Below are 24,646 nucleotides of genomic sequence, written 5' to 3'. Positions count from 1 at the left end.
TATATTCAAAATGGAAAAAGCAAAAGTAAATAAAAATACAATATTGTAGTTATGTTCACCAAGAAAGTAGGACAAGACTACAAAGTTAATTTTGTTGCTCAATTCATGCCCACTACTTAAATGTCCAATTTTACACAGTATCTTTTGATTTATTTCCACATTACAATGATTTTTCCTTTAAAATTGTTCCAAAAAGTATTCTCTCATGATAATACCCAGAAATACAATGCTTTTAATCCATTTTTACAAGAAATAAATGAAAACAAAACAAAACAAAACAAATCAACATAATTTAATATGATCTTTATTTCATTTTTAAAGTATCAAGAAAGATAACAAACCAGTATTCGCACAATCACATTGAGTACTAGCTTATTGTGTAAAATCTTACGAGTATACAGTATTTGCACATTGCCCTGTTCAGAGTAAAGTCAAATCCATTTCATGATTGGAATGACAATTTCTGATTTAGGAAGTATTAAAATGAAGAAAGTGCCAATGCAGCACCTTCAAAAAAAAGTTTGACTGGCAAGAATTTTGAAAGGAGTATTTATGTCTGAGTGCAATTCCATTAGCCTAATGCAGAGGTGTCCAATAATGATAAAAATTTGACATCATTTTCTATGACTACAAATATAAGTTATTGAAAAAATTATTTTCTAAATTAAAAAAGAAAACAATTTTTGTAAACCTGCTTTTCTTTGAAAATAAGAGGATTAAAGACAATTAGATGTCAACTTTCAATTGGATTTGATTCCATTAATATATCAGTCTATATTTTGCAATAGAATGGAAGGGGCTTTTAGTTTATCATACTCAAAAGTGAAATAGTGTCATTTTCCACAACTGCTTCTGAGACCTTAAAAAACTTTGTTTCAAAACAATAATTTAACATAAAATGCAAATACACTCTTCTAGTTTGGATGATGTTTTTCCCTATATTATAAATGTGAATTTATTAGTTACAGTGGACATGTTACAACTCTGCTGCTGAGTAGCTGTGACCTTTCTAAGAATTTGAAGAATCAAGTAACTGTCTTCACTTCAGTTATACTTCAAATGACATTTCCTGTGAAGTCGGAATTCAGGAGTACAGAACCATCTGACCACGCAAATAGTGCATTCTTCACACTCATGCTATAAATTTGAATCAAACTTTTGTCAAGGCTAGTAGAATCTGAATGTCATTTTCCATTCCTTCCAAACACTAATGACATTACACAGCGGCAGAGTTATAATGTGGACACCATACATGCACGTGGATTATTTTTATCACTGTAGCAAAAACATTTTGCTGACCAGATGTTTTGCTAAAAAACTAAAAATTGATAACTCCAATAATGGTGAAAATATTAGAGCCAAATCATCTTCAAATACTGAAATAAATGCAGCAATGAGAACCCAATGTAAAAATCCAAATATGACAACCCTGAAATGTAGATTATATAATACAAGCAGTAACTACAAATATATCTTCGTTTGAGAAGCAAACAAATTTGTACACAGTTTAGCAGCAATGATGATTTAAACATTTTATTTTATGAGATTCTGTCAGGCATGAAGCTGCACTATGGCCATTGTATACCAAGAAAACCATATAGTGGTACATGAAGAAAAGAAGTTCCAAATAGCACTTTAGTACCCTAGTTACAAATGTTAGGTATTTCTTTGAAATTAATTTCAACAGAATTAAAAACAATCAAATGTAAGGAGCCTCTGAGATGGAACACTGATGTCCAACAACTACTACCACTCTTTGTACTAGTGTTTGGAGTATTGCAGATGTTAATTCTCACTGTGGATTTCAAAGGACTGTTTCACATGGGCCTCCTTTCTTCTGGTATGATCAATTTATCCATCCCTTGCTGTCTTGGAAGGCGATCATATCAACTTGTTCAATACCACCATTCACTTCAGCTAGGCTTCAGTGATCAGTAGTAAACATTCTCACTGGTATCTGGTACTGACAAGGATTTTGCCATGTGGATAAGGCTCCCAATATGTGAGCAAGACTCTTGCCTTGAGATTTACCCACAGCAGTCTTCAACTATTCACATTCCCTTACATTTTAATTGCTTCCTTCCATTCATTGCTTTACAAATCCCCAGGTTAATTCAATTACAAACTGGGTATTGTAAACTTTTCATACAAGACTGTGCTACGAATATAAATGGTTCTTCATTGGACATTATAAATTTTCCAGCTCATTCCTGGCTGCCAGTGTTTCACCCCAGTGTGCTAAGTTGGGCTCACCAGTTGGTAAATAGCACACCCACCAAGACGCATGGCTAATGCATACCATGGAGGCCACTGCGTAGGCTACTTGGAGCCACCAGCAGTGCCAATGCACTATGAGAGACTGTCTCATTACCAAAAATTGATGCCAGCCTGGCCATCAGATGTTGATTACTGCAGGGAATCGCCTTAGACTGCACTCATATAAGATATTGAATGTTGTAATACACTGTAACTGTCCATTCTTTGATTTTTCAAGCACACTCACATAATTATAATAACACTTTTATTGCCTCTTACTGCACATGCTTACGTTTTAGTGGTCTCTGCTAACCATAACTTATAAAAATGTCAACAATGTGTGACAAAACACAATTTCAACACACCGCTCTGAGCACTCTATGTAAAGAAACAAAAGACGCTCACTGCCAAACTCATTCAGAAATCTCATGGAAACTTGTTAATTTGTCTTCAACAATTGTGTCGTAACAAATGTTGGAAATGTGTTCTTCAAACAGGAGACTTTTAACCAAAGTATTAAATTAATAATAATTGTTAGTTAACATTTGTAAAGTAAAATTTAACACAGAGTTGAAGAAATCGGACCAAAGAAAACTTTAAGGAGTAAATTTCTACCGTTTACAATTCCAAGGATTTTCATTTTTGAGAACCAAGGAGATTTTTTTTTTTTGGTAAAGGTTTAACACTGCACTAACACATCGAAGGATTTCAGTGATGATTGATGATGCATGGCTGGGAAAGGGCTAGGACTGGGAAGGTAGCAGCTGTGGCCTTAATTAAGGTACAATCCCCACAGCATCAGCCTGATGTGAAAATGGGAAACCATGGAAAACAATCTTCAAGACAACCAACGGTGGAATTCAAACCCACCATCTACCGAATGCAAACTCGCAGCTACACGACCCTAACCGCACGGCAAACTTGCTCTGTGGAGCCAAAGGTATTCCTTTCTGAAGGGTCTATTGCAATGAAGTTGGTTTCAGTTATTCCTTTGCTACAGCATCATTATTAAATAAGTCTATGGGCATGACTCAATAATGACAGCTCATTTTATGGTTGTTGAGTCATCAGATTCTCAAAAAGTACCAATGTAGGTGATGTTCAAAACCCCATAATCTCAGGCAACGCTATAATGAGGCAAACTAGGCAGGTCAAGAGCGAAGTAGATTTTCACTGTTTTATTCACTGAGTCAGAAAGTGCCAGAGCAGCACCATTGACTTGTAACATCTATTCCAACATCTACTGGCATTGGCTGAGCCATGAATGTTTGTAATTTGCAACATCTTAACATCAGCAACTTATCTACCATTACAGTCATTAATGATATTAAGACATTTGAGAAATGTACATTTCATAATTTATGATTGTGGTTGACAAATGTAAAAAATACTCTACTGTATCATCAAGATGTTTTGCAGGCAGATAAATGTGTGTTACAAACTTCTGAAAAACTTGACAGTAAGTTCCAAACTTAATGCCTATCAAATATTCCTAATAATGTAAGACTAAAATCTTCACTATTATACAACTGAAAAGTTAACATTCATCATCATCATCATTTTACGGTTCCAATTTCCAGGGTACTATTGGTGAGCCTCTTCCATTCTGTCTTACTGAGATATGTTCTGTTGTTAATGACATCCTCCAGTGTCCTTCCCTGATCTGCAATGTCCATCTTTGTCATGTCCATCCAGTGGGTTCTTTGTCTTTCCACCATCCGTTTCCCTGCCACATGTCTCTCCAAGTTAACATATGCTGTCCTTGTTGGCTAACATTATTAAAGAAAATTACTACTTACAGTTCTTTCATCCACTATAAAGTACCTTTATGATGCATGTAAAACATTTCTACAATAAACAGACTTTGAAAGCTACTACAAAAGAATTTGGCTGGTTGTATCATAAGTCGGGAACTCTTTAATCTCTTATATAATGCCACGAAGGCCCTAGAAATACCTTAAGAGGTCAATAGCAATTCAATTATGGACAAAAGTCATGCTCTGTGAGGGCACTGCCACTAAGGGGACGAGGAATGCCCTATGTTTACAATGTAAAATCATGTCTCACATACGGAACACTTCTTCAAAACCTATTTGAGCTACACATTTGAAATTTGTACAACTTATATCTGCATATCTTGACTAGGTACTGAAACAACAGTTTTAAGACACATGAATTAATTTCTGATTTATGAATGTTTATTTGGAAGCTAATAAAAACCCTAATATCTGACCTACAACAATATGTTATTTCAGCACGTGCAAAATAACACTATAAAGGAATCCTGAAAGTTTTCAATCCTCTATATTTCATACAAACTGAGAAAATGTTTCTTATGTATTTAAAAAATCAACTTTCAGGAAATGACATTTAAAGTTGCAACTTACGCATGCCTGCGCCATAGCTTGGATTGTCTGCATCTTCTTCAATTTCATCTTCTAATCTTCTCTTAGCAGCTCTCCTGACTTGCTTGCCCATCTGATGCAAGTATTTCACAGCTTTATCAGCATATTTCAGTCTTAACAAGTCGAGTCACAGCATGGCACCTGCAGTATGAGAGGCAATACTCATCCCTAGTCTTTGCCACTCTACATTTTGTGATGATTTCCTGGTCAAATGATGCCACACCATTATCTACACCAAAGTGAAAGTCCTAGTTTCCACAAACACACCTTTTTGCAAGAGTCTCCACATAATGCTATTTACACTGTCCTTGAGAATCTGCGTACGACAATGGAGACACTTGACACAAATATGTCTTATAGCACGGGGTCAGCCGAAAAATTTATGTAATGTAACACGACAAAAAGTGTGATGGAAATGTAACCATAGCAACCGTGCAGGCAAGGATGTAAGGTATGGATGGATGGTCAATGCTACCTAGCAACCATGTAGGCCAGTCTTATGGCTGGCCATGACTAGGAGATATATTTATGATCATTTGACTTTCGCAAAGGGAAAAGGGCTTCCCCCACCCCTCCTACAGGTTTATGTTCGACAGATCCTTGAAAATACTGTAGGTTATATTTCCTCCATTATAGTGTATGGCAAACTGTAGAGATGACTGTAACTTCCTCCTGTCTCTATTACTCTGTTATACTTACACCTGCTCTCTTGGCAGGTATTTCACAAATGCCTCTGCCATCAGTCCGACTGTCAAATTACCCATCCGGTGGGAGCATGGAACCTATGCACCATCTTACAAAAAATATTAATTAAAATACTTGCAGAAGGAGTATTATCATAATTTATACACCACTGAAGAGGGAAATGAGTGCATATCAAGATGTTTTTTTTTTTTAATTTTTCATTTTTTTTCCATGTCCCTTGAGAGGAAAACATTGCTGGAGGCCAACAGGAAGGTTGGGTGACTGTTCTTCTACACGAGCCCCAATTATATATTGCATGCAATCGACAACCAATCACTGAATCACAATGACAAATTTTGATAAGTAAAATTTGATGAACTTTATACAACTCGGGCAATTGTCACAGATTATCTGAAATGCAATCCTGCCTTAATTATTTGTGTCTATTTATCAGAAGAACAAACCTGAAAATATCTGAAGATTTCTGTGAAGATCTCTGTCAGCAGGTCGATGATTATTTTCGTGTCAAGTGACATTACACGTTAACAGTTAGGCTTACAGCTACAATCCCCGTGGGTGGGGGCGGTAGAATAATACTCGCAGCATCTCCTGCCTATCATAAGAGGTGACTAAAAGGGGCCCCAGGGGCTCTTAACTTGCGAGCTTGGGTTGGCAACCATCGGGTCCTTATGTAAGTCCTGGCATTGCTTCCACTTGTGTCAGGCTCCTCACTTTCATCCATCCTATCCAACCTCTCTTGGTTAACCCTTGCTCTTTTCTGACGCCAATGGTATTACGTTACAAGGTACAGGGAGTCTTTAATTTTCACGCCCATTCCTTTCTTTGACCGATACCTTAATTTTTCGAAGTGTCAGACCCCTTCTGTATTTTCCCTCTGGTTAATGTTAATAGAGGGTGGTAGTCTAGTTATACTTCCTTTGGAAACAATAAGCACCACCACTATCTTACAGCTATAATCCAGCACTCTTCCTCAGGGAGAGCCCATAATAAGCAGAAAGAGAAGACAAACTGTGCAGGGAAGAACGAGCATGATGGTTTTTAGAGGGAGCTAGCTATGCACCAGAAATCTGTTCCTCCAAGCCGAGCAGCATTGAACAATTAATACGGACTTTCATTAACACCATTTTCCTTCAGTTTCATAAATGTCAGTGAAAAGAGGATGCCATCATTAACACAGATTGAACTAATGCTGAACTGCAACTGTACGAGTGCATTCTATGGCAAGCAATATGACATTCAACCCACAATCTACACAATGGATTAAGCCTATTCCTGATTACTTCTGTGAGTACCTCAAATATGGTATGTATTATAAAACTTGTTAAATGTGATACCCATGACTTAAGTATTTGACCAGGATTAGCACACTGTGAACCAGATGGTGTTTACTTTTTAGAACATCTGCAGAGCGGATTCCAATGTGCAAACCATGGCATACTAGGCCTTCCATTCAGAACTTGTACTGAACAACTTATTCCACGAGTTCCCCCACCCCTGTCTAAAAAAACCCCTTCAGAAAATGCTCAGACATTTGCAAAATATAAAATTAAAAATGAATACATTTCAAGGTACATTTCATCCTTGCTAACTTAAAATGTACTACATTAGAAACAATCCAGCAATAAATCAAAATTGCATCACAGTTTACTCAGTTACTTTGCATTTTATTGTCAAATATTTTGTTCACTTAAAAAAAACAATCACATTTTCTAGAATTTCATTGAAATGCCTAGTAGATGTCAAAAAAACACCCTCATTTCCCAATGATAATTAACAGTTAAAAACATAGTTATGCCACCAAATAATACAGGACAGGGTCACATATGTTCAAATCACAACCTGTCCCTAAACTTTCTTGCAAAACTGTACGTGTTACAGATTCTGTATTTATCAATACTATGAGAGATTTAAAAAATAGAAGTTCTTAGGTAATTCTGGTAATTCTGAAGAACTTGGTATGAAAATAACATTAAACATGTGCTAAAACTGAGCTTTCAGATATAATGTAAGATTTAATAATAATCAAAATGTTATTTGTTTTGTTTCCCATGAACTACTTTTACGAGTTTCAGAGACGCCGAGGTGAAGGAATTTTTTCCTACACAAGTTCATTTACATGCTGGTAAATTTACAGGCCCGAGGCTGATATATACGAGCATCTTCAAATATCACCGGACTGAGTCAGGATCGAACACGTCAACTTGAGCTCAGAAGGTAAACTCTCTACTGCCTGAGTTATTCAGAAAACTCAAAGTTTAACTACGAATAATTGTAATCAATGTCTCAATTTCAACTCAATGTTACGAATGAATGAAAGAAAACAAAAAAAATTCTCATTCTTCTTTCAGATTCATTAAAATATTTACTATATCTCACAATTTTTACTGATATAGTTTAAATTTTGTTTAGGTTCTGTATGAAACAGAGAATTAAGAATTTTCTGGTACTCATCAACTACATAAAGTAGAGGGAATCGTTTTCAATAAATTAAATTAAATCACTAATTCACTACTATGCTGCAGAAAAATATTATTAAATTCAGAACACTGAATCTTAATGTTTTATTTCTGCTATCTGCTCTTCCAATTCCTACTGAAAATGACCATATTGCTATGATGTTGCAAATAATGTTCAGCAGGGATCAAGATTTGTAGAAACAATTATGTCTACAAGTTTGTTGACATACCATGTGATAATTATTCCCTGATTCATTTATTTTTTCACAAGCAATTAGTAAAAAAACAATGGCAAACCAAATATTTATAAACACCCCTCACAGCAGGAATACATTTTCTTCTGTTCACTTTATATAAACCTTTTAGAGTATTATTTTTACATTATTTATTCAGAGAAGTAAAGCTATTCCAGGAGTGTATAGATAAATAAAAACTACTGAAGCATGATCACAAAATATGTTCAATTATGTATCTGCATTAGGCAATGGAGCTGCTGAATTATCTGCCAGACAACATAATACTGACAAAATGTGGCAGGTGACATGAATAAGATAGGCTCTAACACACAACCTAGCACTTACTGTTTTCCTTGGAATGCCTGTGTGAATAGATTGGTGAAGCTTGTGGTACAAACATTAAAATAAAATACAAACCCTTGCCATTCAAAAATATGTCATTATAGCATCTGACTATAACTTAGTGGGTGGGGAAACATACATAGTAGTAACCGTGCAACTTAAAAACTGCCTGCAGTATTAAAAGTTTTACGGCTCAAATATTGAGCAATAACAAATTATTTGTACTGGAGTAAAAAAAAATCGATTAGCCGCTACTTTAATTTTTTCGTTCGTATCATTGCACCTTATTTATTCTACAAAGTAACAATGTCAAAATAAAGATATGTTTATATTATAACAGCTAAAATACAGATTGCTAACCTATTTGTAGAAACGTAGCAAAGATATGCACCATAGCTAAAAAGGAAACATTTTTATGCTCATAATACTTTGTGCTTCATACACTGCTTGTTAACTCACAGCAAAACACAACAGTAAAATTATTTATATATAATAAATAATCAAGGAGTCATTATACAATCATTCGATCGAACATCAGAAATGATTATTTTCAGAAGTTGACATGATACATCGGTTAAACAAAGCACTATAAAAAGAATCCAAGTTTATAAGAGTAAAGCTCACAAATTATATACAATAATAATAATAATAATAATAATAATAATAATAATAATAATAATAATAATAATAATAACAACAACAACAGAGAACAAATTCTACATTTCGTCTCATGTGCAACATTTGTTCATTCAGGCTATAAAATCTGCTGTAAAGAAATTCCTTTACACACTCAAAAAGTTACAGACTTTCCTAACTGTACAGCTACTTCAATGAAACAAGAATCAAGCTTGAACGAGGAGGTAAGAGGCGAGGACTTTCTGCACATTTTATAAAGATTTTACGAAGTATTTTCCTGAAACACAGAATAAACATCAAAACTATATTATTATTATTATTCTGAGAACACAATTAATGTGCACATTTGGATGCTAAGGAAATAAAGCACAAGCTGAAAGAAACATAATTTTGAACATAAAATACAGCTTTAACACCATGTTGGTCTATTACCATACATAATATAGAGTTATTTCCTTTATGAATATGCCCATCTGTTCAGGTAAATTTTTTAAATAATGCTCAGGTGTGGACATTTTCTAAGTGCAGCAGAATAATAAATTAGTAAATGTTTCAATAACAATGCCTGTGAATGAATTTCGACAGAAAATAATTATCGTCAGTTTGTGCTAAATTCCTGTTACATTTAATCTGCTGTGCATAAAAATTACAGACAGAGGGATTTTTACATTGACATACATTCAAAGTGACCGTATCATATTGTCACTGAACAGATTCCTCAGTTGTCTAATTCATAATAACTAAAAACCAGTCTCGCTAATCACTGCTCCTACCTATACAAGGTATTCATACAATCATAGTTTACTGTACAGAAATAACTTCCAGCCAAATCTGGAGCCTGGAGAAGGTAATACGCAAGTCCATATGGAAATTCACACTGGCATAAGCGAGGAGATTTAGAGAGTAGTTCTATATATTATAAATTTTCACTCTAAACGGTTACGGTACTTAGGTATTCATTTTTTTTAAAACCAGACTTAATTTTTAAAAATGGACCTGGCTGTGCGACAGAGTCAACACTTAACAGTGGGGTAAAGCAAGGCATCACAAGATATCAGTTGGTTAAGTTCAACTAATATTTAATTCTGCTGTTGGCCCTTGAGGTGTTGTGGTCAATGCCATCCCAACCTGCATAATTCAGGCAGTATTTCCATGAAGAACCTGGCTGTTCCATTATGCAATAGGATAATATGTGTGTTGTTGAACAATACATTATTTCACTATAGTTCTCTACAACTCACATATCAACTGCTTTAGATACTATATAATTACCAGTACTGCCCGAATATAACAACTATTTTTAAATGTTAAAATGAACTAATAAGAATCATAACATGTCCAAATGTTATGCAATGTTGGATATGCCATTTCTCACGAAATGCTGTTTTTTAAAGGACGAGAAATAGCTGCTGCACATGGAATCAGTGTCTCGGATTGGACATGTAGAGAGGATGGAGGAGAATAGAATTCCAAGACAGATGCTGGAGGCAAAGTACGAGGGCAAGAGAGCAAGAGGAAGACCTAGAACAAGGTGGATTGAATCAGTGAAGAGCCGCATAAGACAAAATTTAGACTGGGACAAGATCGTGGAAGAGGAATGGTGGAAGAAAAGAGGAGGATGGAGAAGTGCTGTAAATACCCGACCCAACAGGAACTATATAAGGGGAAATGATGATGACCATGATGATGATGATGATGATGATGATGATGATGAAGAATCATAAACATCTTATATGCACAGCCTAACATTTAAAGGCTCATTTTTGTGAAGGTATATTTGTATCATTCCACAACTGTTCTGTCTTGTGCAGTGGGAGTTGCTGCCAAGCACAATGCAGCTGAGTTCAAGGTCACAAATAAATTGAAATTTCTCAAAATGTGACAATTTTTACCCATCTGAGACTTGTAATCTATTGTTGCTTGGGTTGGCATCATTGTGTTAATATTTTCAGTTTTGGTCACTATTCCAAATACAGCAGATCATGAGGAAATGAGAATGAATCTGTCACTTCAGTTAAATAAAGTAGCGAGAGGTTATTATATAAACTTCAAATTATGGCTTTTATGTGAGGCAAAAGCAATAATAATACATGCTCCGAAAAAGTTGGTGTTTCCGAGTGTAACGTATGGCGTTAGCAGAAGGATGAAGAAAAATGCTGGCATATTAAGAGAAGCATTCAGAGGATCAAAGACAGGGACATTTAACAAAAATGATAGGTTTGTTACTGGATGTATGCATGAGAAAAGAAACAGGGGGTTATCCACAAGCCGGGAAGTTATTAGAATGAAGGCTTTAGGGGTGGCGTGCGAGTTAAAAAGTTTTCATAACTGAATTTAAGGTGAGTCTATGGTGGTGTAAACAAATGATGCAGTGTTCAAGATTGTATTTACAACATCACACTACTATTGTGCAATGCCTACTAGCAGATTATATCAATAAATTTGGTCACCTATCACCATTATGTAAAAAACTGAGGAAGCCCACAATATTTTATGTTAAAACAAAACTTTTGTTCTTAAGATTTATTTTAGGGCTTATTATCTTCATTGTAAGAGAACTTTGAATATGTTGAATTACATTCATTATTTAACTTTTCTTTTAAATACCTTCCAAATATTCAAGGTTGTCTTATATGAGAGGCCATTATATTCGGGCCAATACAGTATCTCTTACATGTTAACATGATCATGTTACAAATCCTTTTATTTAAATTACCATCTATCAATATGTTAATCTACCTGGAGGGAAACATTTGTTTCAATAGGCCAAATATCTTGTATCATGATCAAGTATCAAACGATAATAAACAGAGAGATACAGTGTGAGCTGCTTCACTTTGAGTCCTTTCTTTTCCCCATTAAACACTAGAAGATTCCTGTTCCAGCAACATGACCCAACCTGACTGTCCATTAATTTCCAATCCACTTCCTGCACTATACAAACAATGGATATAGAAAATTACATAAAAGATTTACAGACTGTATCAATCTACAATGGGAAATGTTGTTCACAAGGTATACAGTATTTTCTCACATAATTAATGTCCTTGCATAAATTATGCATCCCAATATTTTTGGGTCCAAAGTGGAGAAAAAGAAATGTTCATGTATTTGACGTCCATCACGCAGCTTCGGATGCATTTCAAAATAAAGATGTCAACTACTTAAGTAACAGCCTTCCTATTGCAAAATCGCGCATTCCAAATACTGGGCAACGTGCTGTTATAAGTCGACAGAAAATATCACTGCCCTAATTCAGTGAGGGAATCAGCGCAGAAGTGACTAGTAACGCTCTAATCCAGTCTGGTACAAACATATTTTAAGAGTGTTTCAGGTTAGTCGACAGTGAGCAAGAATTCGAGTAATACTGCATCATATAAACTCGCGGTGATCAGTTACGCCGAAACATATGGACACAGGGCAATAGGCCGCAAGTATTCAGTGTCCAAATGCAACTTGTGCTACTGCGGTAACAGAGAAGCACACTTCAAGAGACCAACACGTCTCGCAAAGCATTTCACGGACCAAAAAGCTACAAGTTTCCGAAAGTAGAGAGAGGAGGATCTCCTTAAATATATGATTTCATTACGCAATGTCGGATATGCCGTTTCTCATAAAATTGTGTTTTTTAAAGGACGAGAAATAGCTGCTGTACATGGAATCAGTGTCTTGAAATTGAAGGTTAGCCGCAGCTGGATGATAAATTTTATGAGGAGAGATGGAGTTTCTCTTTGACGGAGAACAATATTATGCCAAAAAATGCTGAATGATTTCAACCAAAAAGTAATTGATTTTCATTGCTTTGTGATTGAGAAGCATAAAGGAATATTTGATCTCCCAAATAGGAACTGCAGGTCAGACGCCCATCAGTTTCCATATACCACAAAGTTGAACAATCGATAAGAAAGGGACATCGAGTGTTATCGTATGCACTAACGGAAGCAAAAAATAATAATGTACTGCAATGCTTGCTGTCATAGCTGATGGCAGAAAGCTTTCACTTTACGTTGTTCTAAAACAAAAAACAATACCTAAAGTAAAATTTCCGCGTTCATCTCCAAGAAAAAGGGTGGATAGACACGTCACTCGCACAAGATTGGATATGAACGGTTTGGGGAAATTAACAGGGTCCCTCCTTTGATGCCCGGCCCTTCTTGTGTTGGACAGTTTTCCGTTGTTTGTTGTTGTTGTTGTTGGTATATCATTATAACGTACTTGCATGAATTGTACTTTTAATAGTTCAAGTTTATTTCACTTCAAGTCGTATTGTCAGCTCGTAACAGGAAGAATATGTTCCAGTGTCGGTACTTCAAACCCACGTGTCCAACTTACCTGATGTACCAGTACTTTATTTGACTTTTCAGAAAAAATCTCACGCCAGAATTTTACGCCAAATAACGATAAACGCAAATGAGTTGAACCAATTGTGTTGATATTTTATTTGATGTATCTTTTAAATGTAAATGAATTGTAAATAATTTTTAAATATCTGAATTCCTTGAATAATTTATGCATCCAAAGTTTTTACCTGTATTTTTCTTCAAAAAAGTGTGTTAATTACGCAAGAAAATACGGTAAATAACTATTGCTGAGGGCACAAAATGGAAAGACCACAATCCAAACAGTGAATTCTAGATAAATTTCACTGTAAAAATCTCTCCTAGATTGGAACACCACTTCATACAACTAAATCTACTTCAATCATTCCTAACCTGTAGTGGAGCTATGATACAAAGAGAGAAATAATTTAGATAGTACACTGTGCAGCACTGCACATGACTTATAAATATTTTGGCACGTTTATACTATTTCATATCTTTCATTTCAGACCTAAATAAATAAATAAATTTGCACATTTGCAAGATAATTTCATAAAATAATTTCTCCTTTAAATATCTGAAGCACACAGCCAAAGACATTAAGAAAATCAAAACTCAAATTCACAGTACTATATACCCTTTAAAAGCCAAGTCAAAAAATAATTTTAAAAATTATTCAAGGTAATCACGAGTTAGAAACTGATATGAGTGCTTCACATACAGCAATCATTCTAGTGAACTAACTCACAACACATTTGATCTCAAAATGTTGATATATGCCTTTCAAAATTGCAAATGCATCACTTGACATTTACAATTCCCTACAAGTTCATTTCTGTCAGAAATACACTCTGTGGAACCATTCACTTGCTATTATTTGTCTAACCTGCTTCGAAGTAATGTAAGAAATTTGGGCAAAACTAACTTACTTAAAGATCTGAGATACCTCATACAGTACAGAAGAGTCTCTATTCAGACATATTAAATACAAGTAAATTCAATCATTTTGTATGCAAGTTCTAAATAAAAAATTTAAATGCTCAAATCTTGTTCCAATTCAATAATTCGTTTCTAAATGATGTACTAGTTTTTACTGAAATTATCCAGTTATACTACTCTAAATTCCTTATAAACAGCAACAATAATTTATATGGATGAAAACGAGAGCCTTCTAAGGAATGAGTATGGTTGATCATCAGAAAGTGAGGAAAAAGGAAGAAATCATCTTCAAGTAGAAGCTAAAGCTAATATCTTTGTCTAGTGAAAAGAAAAAGTTTCTCCTAAAAGACCTCCATACACAAAAGCTTGCATATGCTGGTCAAGGAGTGTTATTATGTTTACAATCATAACTATGCCTTTGCATGTCAGTAAGTGAAAAGCATATAATTAAATAATTTATGAAATTATAATTAACTTTGGTACTTAAGTTATGCAGCAAATAGAGTAAATTCCATACATTTTGGGACAATGAAGGCTACAAGAGCAGGGGGATTGGCGGAAGTCAATAATGCCAGTGCAATGGAGACGTGTTCAAGGACAGCAGCAAGGAACACAATAACGCTGATGAATTGTTGTGAAGTTCACTATAAGGAAGCTCCTAGAAGAAGATGGAAGCTGAATCTTCTGCTGACTTATATGAAGAGCGGAACTGGTGGCAGTGAGTCAGTCCCGAGTGAGTCAGTGTACAGTGTGCGAATCGTGTGTAAATGCATGCAGTTACTGAGATGGTTGTGAGTCCACCACGAGTCATTCACCCGGAACAAGGCTGTCAAACAGCTACATGGAGTTCAACAAGGCTTGTTGTGAAGTGAACTGTTCTGGAACAAAGCTACACTGTGAGAAGTTATGTTGGAGAAGAGGAGTTTGATGCGGCACAGGACTATGTGTTCGAGTACTGTATGTACGAGTAAAACTATGTCGAGAGGAAAACTCAAGCACTGAGTAAACTTACGAACAACTGTAGATAGCAGTTATATAAATCTAGTGGATAGTAAAATATGCTACCTCTCCGAGTAGTGACTTAGGGTGGCGTGCACCATCTTGGAGTAAATTACTACGGAAGTAGTGTTTACTAAAGAAGTCCATAATACAGAAGTAAATTACTATGGGAGTTATTTACTCCGGAAGTAACGTCAGAGAGTTGAAGTACAATTTACTCTTTTAGTTACTAGTACAGAAGTAGCATTCGTTACTCGCGGAGTAGTGCTGTGTTCGTGTATCTTCTTTAAAGAAATCTAAATAGATAAGGTTATGTGCGATAGGAAACGGGGAAAAAACGTAAGCGAAAAAGATAAATGCTTGTTAATAGAAATAATGACGATCTATGCAAAGGATATAAGGTGTAAGAAACACAACATAAAGATGTTGGATAAGAAAAGAAATTCATGGAAAGTCGTGATGAAAGAATTCAATGCTTTGAGTGACGGAAAATGCAGTGAAAAGCAAGTTAAGATTCTGTAGAAGGACTTAAAAGCGAAGACGGAAGCAAAGCAGAAAGTCATGGACACGCGGGAAAAATTAAAACTGATGGCGGTTTCTTCATACAGATGGCCTACATCCACAGCGAATATTTTCCCATTTTCACACCAGGCAAATGCTGGGTCTGTAGGCCCTACCTTAAGGCCACGGCCGCTTCCCAATCTCTAGGCCTTTCCTGCCCTATCGTTGCCGTAAGACCTATCTGTGCCGGTGCGACGTTAAGCAAATTGAAAAAAATAAATAAAAAATACCTCTTCCGATTTCTGAAAAGTTCACCGTTGTCACTGAGAGGGCAATAAATGGGAATATGTGCGCAGTCACAGCCAATTGCACCCACGATGTGTGGAAACCTGCCAACGTGAAGAATATCCTTTTATTTTCCGAACGATCATCATAATTTGCAGGCTTACCTCCTCTTAGCCTCAACTAGTTCTTTATCCACGGGATGAAAGATTCGGCTAGCAGTTGTGCGGTAAACGTTAATTAGATCACCGGCAACTGTACTGAAATGTTCCGGTACGAAACACTCGTAGGGCACACAGCAACTGTAATTTGAGAGATACAACAAAATTAAGACAGGAATTCAGCTGTAAGTCATCTCCAAGAATTCAGCTGTAAGTCATCTCCAAGTAGATTTAGAAGGAAAGTAAAGGATTCCTTCCGAAGACCAAAAACGTTCCTGAAACTCGCCGTGTTCACATTACACGGCTCTCGCCTTTCACGCACTGTAGGCCTACGCACTATTACATTTCGCATCGTTTACTGCGTCGAGATGATCAATATAATCTAAGTAATCTATAAATACGTTTGAAACGCCTTTCCTCTCATATACGGCACGATATTGTCATTAGTCAACAAGTCTAAACTTAGCTTACTCCATGCACGACGTGAGAGTAAATTCGAACCTATATTTGTACGTTATTTACTTCTTTAGTAATATACTACAAGATGGTGCTCTTCAACATTTTACTCTTGTAGTAATTTAGTCCAGGAGTATCTGAAAGGACTAAAATACTTCGGAAGTAATTTAGTTTCGTATGGAAGTCGCCGTATGCTGACTCAAGAGTACTTTCCTACGGAAGTAGAAGTTACTCCTGGTTGGTGCACGCCACCCTTAGTTTTAAGAGCCCTGATAACCCGTTACAACAGGTGTCAGAAGGGGGATTTTATTGGTATCAGTACTAGCACATCTTTAAAATAATTGATAAAGTGGAGTCTGGCTTCCATCCCCTTAGATAAGCACAGAGCAATAGTGTGAGGACTTACAGAGCTTAAAGCTAGTCAGGAGGAACTTAAGTTGCAACTTCAATCCAGCCAGAATGAATTGAATGAGCTTAAAGGTAGTGAGATGAACCAGAAGTTCGTCAGCATTAACTTAAGTCATAATTCAAATCCTGCCAGGATGAACTTAAGATGGATTTACAATGAAGGCAGGATCACTTGATTAGACTGAAAGTATAAACAAATAAAACTGTTTTACCTGGTAGGCTGTTCATTCTACTCACAGTTTCATTTATTGTGTGGGATATTATAATCTCCCTCTTGTGGGGAACTATTATTCAGTCAAATTTCAATAAGTGGTGTCCTTTCTAGGATGACATGAATAATGAATTCACTTAATACTTATGTGACATTCAGTGCCTGTTACTCTTTATTTCACTGTTCTGTTTTTAAACCTGTAATAACAACCCACACTGTAATAAACAGACAAATTTGGGAAATTATCAATACTAATACAATATTTAATCCTTTCACTGCCGAGTTTCAATGACCAGGCGAAACCTCTGGGCCGGGTTATTTAAAAGGAACGAGCACTTTTACAGAGACATTTATACTGATACTATTGATGGAATGCATATCATCCCCTTAGACCCGCAGACCAATATGGGGTCGGGATGAAGTGGGATTATATTTTACAGTATATTTTTACGGCCGGATGCCCTTCCTGATGCAAACCTCAGTTGAGAAGATAATGAATAAGAAATGAATGATGGTGAATGGAACTGGGTAAGGAGGTGGAAGGAATCTGCTGTGGCTTATGAATAGGAACTGTACCGGCATTCGAATGGAACTGCAAAAAAACGAGAAAGAAAAAAAAAACTCAAGACAGCTGATGGTGGGGTTCGAACCCACTCGCCTGCCGAATGCAGAGATTGGCTGCATAGCCGTAGCACGTTAACACGATACTATTACTGAAATATAATATAAAATTGTTGATCCAAGAACTAGTATTATCAAAATAATTAACATTCAGGGAAAGAAGAATTTATCTGAGGAGGGGGTTACAATTCCGCATGAGATTCATCATCACTACTTTGTTTCTCACTTTCTTGTAGTTCAATATCCTCCCCTATGTATTCTTCATCTTCATTATCAAAACATAGCTCTCCAGAATCATTATTTATGAGGAAACATTCAATTTCTTCATCAACAAGAGATGAATGTATACTTCAAAACGCCATGATAACTACAAGTTAATGGCAAAGATCTTCCACTCCAATGAAATTGAAATAACATCAGATTGCTTTCAAAACACGCAAAATAGAGTGGTATATCTGCCGTACAGAACTTCCTTGAGCATTTCCACAGAATTAAAAAGCATGACACTATATCCGGTTCATATATGAGATCGGTGAAGTACACACGGCACTAAAACGTATATATACGAGTACATATGCGACATAATTACAATTGTGAACGCAATGTCAAGCCAAATGACGTAGTTGAAATGAATGCTCTTCTTGATCTTTTATACTATGCAGGTCTTCTCAAATATTCACATCTCAACACTGGTGACTTATGGAATACTGATAATACTGGGGTACAAATTTTTCATGCTGTTATGTCTCAACAGCGTTTCCAATTTTTACTACGGGCGATACACTTCAACGATAAGAGGGACTGTGCCAAGGGACTTGCCAGTGACAAATTCGCACCAGTAAGGGAAATGTCTGAATATTTTGTGGAGAACTGTAGAAGCATTGTGGCTGAGTATACTAAAATTGACAAGCACCTTTGGGCGTTTCAAGATAGTGTCCTTTTTGTAAATATATGCTTAGTAAGCCTGCAATGGACTCAAAGTGTTCACGTTGGTCGATGCCTGCACTCATATTTTGAATACGAAAATGTACTTGGGAAAGCAACCAGAAGGGCAATACAAAGTCAACGAAAAACCTTCTTAAATTGTACAGTGGCTTATTGAGCCAATATCCAGAACAGGCCACATCACAACGGATAATTGGTTTTCAAGCGTCCCTCTAGTCAGAGAACTTTCAAAGCAGCATAACTTGGTAACTGCTGCAACTATCAGGACAAATAAAAGAGAGATACCAAAAATTTTGTAAGCAGCAAAGGGCGAGAAGTACATTCAACACTGCTTGGTTTAGGAAAGAACAGAGGTACTATTGCGTTCTATATTCCTAAGAAAGGAAAAGTGGTTGTGTTGGTATCAACAACGCACAACTAGAAAGCCACTGACAGTGACATGGGAAGTGTTGAAGACCCAGAAATTATGACATTTTACAACAAAACCAAGGGTGGGGTAGACATGGTACACAAAATGAGCTTGTCATATAACGTGGCATGTAAACCAACCGCTGGCCACTAACTGTATTCTTTCCTCTCTTCAATTTAGCTGCAATCAATGCTCATGTAGTGTTTTCTTGTAATGACAAATGGGAGAACAGGACTATGGTTTGTACGAAGTTCTTGAAGTTGTTAGGACAAAAATTGGTTGTGGATTTTATGAGATTGAGATTGCAGCAGATGAGTCTGTCAAAGAGATTGAGGTCTGAAATCTTATTTATACTAAAAAGATGAAAGAACTCGCACAAAGGCAACAGACTACCAGGAAGGCCCTCGAAAAAGGAAGAGATATAAGTTTTGTCCCAGCAACAAGGACACACAGACATTTCATTCCTGTCCAGTTTGTAACAAATTTGTGGAAATCACGGGAGCTGGTATGTAATTACTGCGTGCAAAGCATACAAGTGAATGTTCTGTTGTCTATATAAGACAACTAGAAAGGATATATTTACAACAGAATTCCTGAACACCAAGCATTTTTTGTATTTTTATGAGCTAGTTCTAATATGTGTAACTTTGCAAACCATTTTCTTCTGATTTAATAATGATGCTACAGATTGGTTAATAAACACATTTCATTTTGATTTTAATTTGAGAACGTTTGTAAATCTGTGTCAATGTGTATGAATTTATATAAACATCATGGGTTTAAGGTCGTGGTGACCCAGCACTAGAGCCCTGCGCGGATATACAAAATAATATCTGCATTCGCACTTCCTTCGTCCTATCTGCAGATATTACAACTATTTAACTATATTACACCCAATGTATTGAAACAGAGAGATCTGTTAACAAAATTCAATAGGCCTGATACCTGTCACCAGCCCCCCTACCATGACAGGTTTATGAGTGATTTCCTCTTGCAACTACTGACTTATTGAGCGGTTCTCTTTCGGAATATTTGATCCTTTCACTAATTGCGGGCAGGAGCCACTTGGGTTTAGGTCAGATTTATAGCTCTGTGGACTCAAGGCTTTTTACATACCACACATATTTTGTCATACCACTGTCAAGGGTCGCCTCACCACAAGCAAAAATAATGGCACGAAACGTATGAAAGACTGACTTGTCGAGATTTCTACAGTATAATCGAGTGAAAAACAATAAATATCATTATTTAAAAATTGCCAGCAAAATTATCCACACTGCCATACAGTTTACATCAGCCAAAACACTAACTCTGCAGATATCCGTATTCGTGCCGGGCTTTAATCAGCACCACCATTTTTGTATGCAGTAAGAGTGCCACTATTAGTGCCGGGTTAAACTGCGACAAAGCAAAAAAGATAATGAGTGAACTAATAGTTTTATGGGACCATTTATATGGTTATTACAGCCATAAGTGAATAAACTTATGGTTTTATGAGACAATTGATATTTGCTATTATAGCCATAAGAACTCCAGTATTATGTGGAAAATGAACTACAGGCAAGCAGTTTAAAAAAATCTCATACACACTGGCCAAGATTTTTGGTGTGAAACCAGTGACGATGTAATCCTGTCATCATACCCTCAAGGGAGAATGAATATGGATGTCATTGCAGGAAATATATACATACTAAATTTATTCTATATAGTAAGTTTTTCTCTCTCTTGCTCACTCTCAGAATAATATATCTTGCTGGGAAAACTGAAAATATTGGCCAAGAAAACCTTCATCAAAACAATCTCAACATTGCTTAAGTTGGTAACAAAATGTTAGTAAGTACCAAAATATGTTGAGAATATCTCATAATGAATTCATGAAAATCTCTTATATTGGTAAAAGAAAACGTATACAATATTAAAAATAAACAGGAACGTTTGTGCCGAAGTCTTAGTGACAAGAGTCCAATGCGTCCCAGTCACAGAAACATTAATAATGGAAAAAGACATTTTTTAATTGAATAATCATTTGAGATTTTAGCAACAACTACCGTGTACAATATAAGGGAGATATAATCCACGATGTTATAAACAAAACAATATATATTCTTCTGGATCATCATCATCAAAGGGAAAGGAGTATTAAAAAAGAATTTTGAGAGCTTTGAAGCTAACCTCAAGTTCTAGTAACATATTTTTAGGTACTTGCTACCAATTTTCTTTCCCATTTAAACAAGTTCTGAGTTCTCAAAAGGTTATTTATGTAAGCTGGTTGCATTGTCAACTCAAATATTCTTGAATGCCCTAGCATTTGGTTAAATTACCGATGTGATTTAGCAGGAGATATGACTGGTGCTGAATGCCTTGTGAAAGAGGAAATACAGGAGTGTATGGTTTTCTACAGATTTGTCTTATATATTCCAAAATAACACCAGCATGGTAAAAAAATACAAAACTCCAGATTCTTAGGTTTTAGAAATAAAGGAAAACCTCATAAACATGATTATGTCAAGAATAATCCACCATTTGCTAGCAACATCAACATAACAAGAAACAAACTTCTTGAAGCCATTCTGCTGAAACTTACGCAGACTTATTCTTCAGAACAAAGTAACCATGGCATGCTATAACATGTAATTTAGCGCACACATGAAATGGTACACAACACAGGTGTATTTAATATAAAACATAAAAATAAACAAATGAGGGAGTGAGAAAAGACTAAGTAGATATAACTGGATTTATTCAGGAGGTGGGTACAACTTATGATCTAATATTCTGGAAATCAGGTTTTCTTCTAAAGAATTTCTTTAGTGATAATTATTAATGCTTCACAGCAGCTCCCCAGTACTAACAGAAATGGAACAAGATTTTTAAAAATGTAATTAAATGTGTGTATCAAAAGTAATCCATAAAAATTCAAAACATTAAGCAGTTAATCTTTTAGTTAATTACTGTATTTAATTTAGTTAATTATTCATGACTGAATCATAACATCTTTCAGGAATCTCTTATTCTGAAAATGAATGCAAGGGTTTTGCCCAAATACCTTCTATAGCTATACTTGCACCAGCTTTCTTATTTTGAAAAACCTAACATAACCGTCATCTACCTTCTAACAACAGTTGTGCTTCCTAGAACCAAATTCAGCCACAAAACACTTATTACTGTTAACATGAGGACACCAAACTTAGGCGCTTTGATTGTCCATTGACAGTTTAATTACTAATGCATCTATTCTTCATTCAAAGTGGTTGTTACAACAGTTATTCAAGGTCACAGTTTCTGCTACTTGCTGTCCTCCTTACAAACCTCCTCCAAGCTGGATGTTAACCCTCCATCGAAACTGCACAGGACCTCGTCACTGCACTCTGTGCTGCCTGGCTGCTGAGGTAGCTCTGCACTGCCCAACAGCAGCTCTTGGCTACTGCCACTACTTGTGGCATTTCCAGCTAGTCATCAGCTATGCACTTCCTCAGGCTGGGTTGTTCCTTGAAGGACATGATCTGCCACAGGTACTGGGCGCATACGGGCTGACTGTTTCTTCTGACAACATAAAAGGTAATACAAATAACATTTTAAAGGTAACTGTTAAAAAAGGCATAAAATAAACAGAGAGATTTTAGAAAGGAATGAGCGGTACCAATATAATTACATGTAATTCTCACTACACGTTACCAAAAGCCTATGCAACCCAGAAACCAATTATTGGACAGGAATTATGTTATATGCATTATATGCCATTCAAAGGAGCATCAGAAGAAACAAAATTGCTTATACAAAGGCATGAACAACACGTTAGAGCAGGTAGTAGTAGTAGTAGTAGTAGTAGTAGTAGTAGTACATATAAAGATGAGAAAGTTTTAAATTGTGGGCACCCTACAGAATCTCTACAAATACTGGTATGTGGTAAAGGTGAAACATTCAGGTAAAGGCTACAATCTTAGTTTCAAACAGTCATGGCTTAGTAAGGCAAATTCCCGTAGCTATGCTCCTCTTCAACTGTGCAGAAATTGCTTTATTTTAGCAACAAAAGCAACATTTGGAACAGAGAAGGATTTGCTACTTTGTTTAATATAATATGTTTGTTACACAAACACTCAAATTCGGCATAGCATTTTGTGCCAGGTAAATTTGAAAACTTGAAAAAGGAATCAAAACAATATCAGACACCCTGAAAGAAAATTCATACTGGGCAATTCAAGGAAAATGTAGGTTTCGACAAAGTTTTCCTTCCAAAACGCTGGCTAGTGCATACCGTGGAGGCCACTGCGTAGGCTACTTGGAGCCACCGGCAGTGCCGATGCACTATGAAAAACTGTCTCTTAACCAAAAATTGATGCCTGTTTGGCTATCAGATCAAGGTTTGCCTCTCCTTGCATTAGGTTAAGCTGTGTTTTTATTTCCAATCTTTTAGATTGATGTGATTATTGCCCATTCTCTTTAGATCCATTTCGGGTTTCAACCTAACTCGTGTTGATTTTTGTTGTTATTTTTGATTCCTTTACTGTATATAAGATTCAAATTTAGTTTTGTACATTTAAATAACCTCTTTCAAAGTAATTGTATTTTTGGTCTCACTTCCAATAAATATGATTTTTCTAATACTATAGGATGTTCTTTTAGAATGCCTATGAAACTCGCTGGCAATTCAACCTCATGTTTTTCTTCCAAACTGCTCATCGTGATGTATGAAACTAAAATGGCAATCTTAAACACTTTCTTCATGTTAACCCCAAACTGTACTAGTAGTTTGTCTGTGCAAGCTGCAAGGTAGCGATAAGCAGAGTAAATTCTTTCTGTGTAGCAGAGAGAACACTCTGCAAGCACAAACATGTTTCACCGATATGAAATGGAGATATTGTTCTTTCAATCAATTAACAATCTATCACCACTGATCTGCATTTACGGCTGTCACCTATGTGGCACGTTCCCAATCATTTGTTTAATTAATCTTTCCTTAAGTGACATTCAAAAAATTGAAAATGTATCAAACATCTCTGTTGGTAAATTATTCATCATCATCATCATCATCATCATCATCATCATCAATGTACCACTCCAGTCTCTCGGGTGTGGTTAACAAGCCTTCCACTTTTCCTGCTCCATTACTTCTACCACATCCAATCCAGCTTCTGTAATGTCCTTCCAAATCTGATCCATCCACCTTCTTCTCAGTCTTCCAACTGGTCTCTTACCCGTAACTTCTCTTTCCAATTCCCTTCTTGCTACCTGTTCTTTTCCCATTCATTTTACATGTCCGAACTATCTCAGTCTTGCTTTCTGTATCTTCTGTATTAACTGTTCTATATTTAGCTCTTCTCTGATTTCAATATTTTCAATTCTACCCCTTCTTGTCTTT

At 36.0% G+C, this 24,646-nt stretch overlaps 1 protein-coding gene across 6 annotated transcripts in view; it reads right to left on the bottom strand.

Annotated features, from left to right (window-relative positions):
• Positions 1 to 288: 288 nt before the first annotated feature.
• Positions 289 to 24,646, bottom strand: part of Gprk2 (G protein-coupled receptor kinase 2) — a 228,386-nt gene continuing 204,028 nt past the window's right edge. For 5 of the 6 annotated variants that reach the window (XM_067151750.2, XM_067151748.2, XM_067151752.2 and 2 more), the window contains one exon: positions 21,627 to 22,830. In XM_067151750.2, the coding sequence (XP_067007851.1) occupies positions 22,744 to 22,830 (87 nt within the window). In that variant the 3' untranslated portion in view covers positions 21,627 to 22,743. Of the gene's footprint in view, positions 9,314 to 21,626; positions 22,831 to 24,646 lie in introns of those variants that run through there. The other variant, XR_010860778.2, reaches the window with a different exon arrangement.

This window comes from Anabrus simplex, chromosome 7 (assembly GCF_040414725.1).
Source record: "Anabrus simplex isolate iqAnaSimp1 chromosome 7, ASM4041472v1, whole genome shotgun sequence".
NCBI classification, from domain to species: Eukaryota; Metazoa; Arthropoda; class Insecta; order Orthoptera; family Tettigoniidae; genus Anabrus; species Anabrus simplex.
Note: the sequence above shows the minus strand (reverse complement) of the source record. Positions and strands in the feature narration are given on the sequence as shown.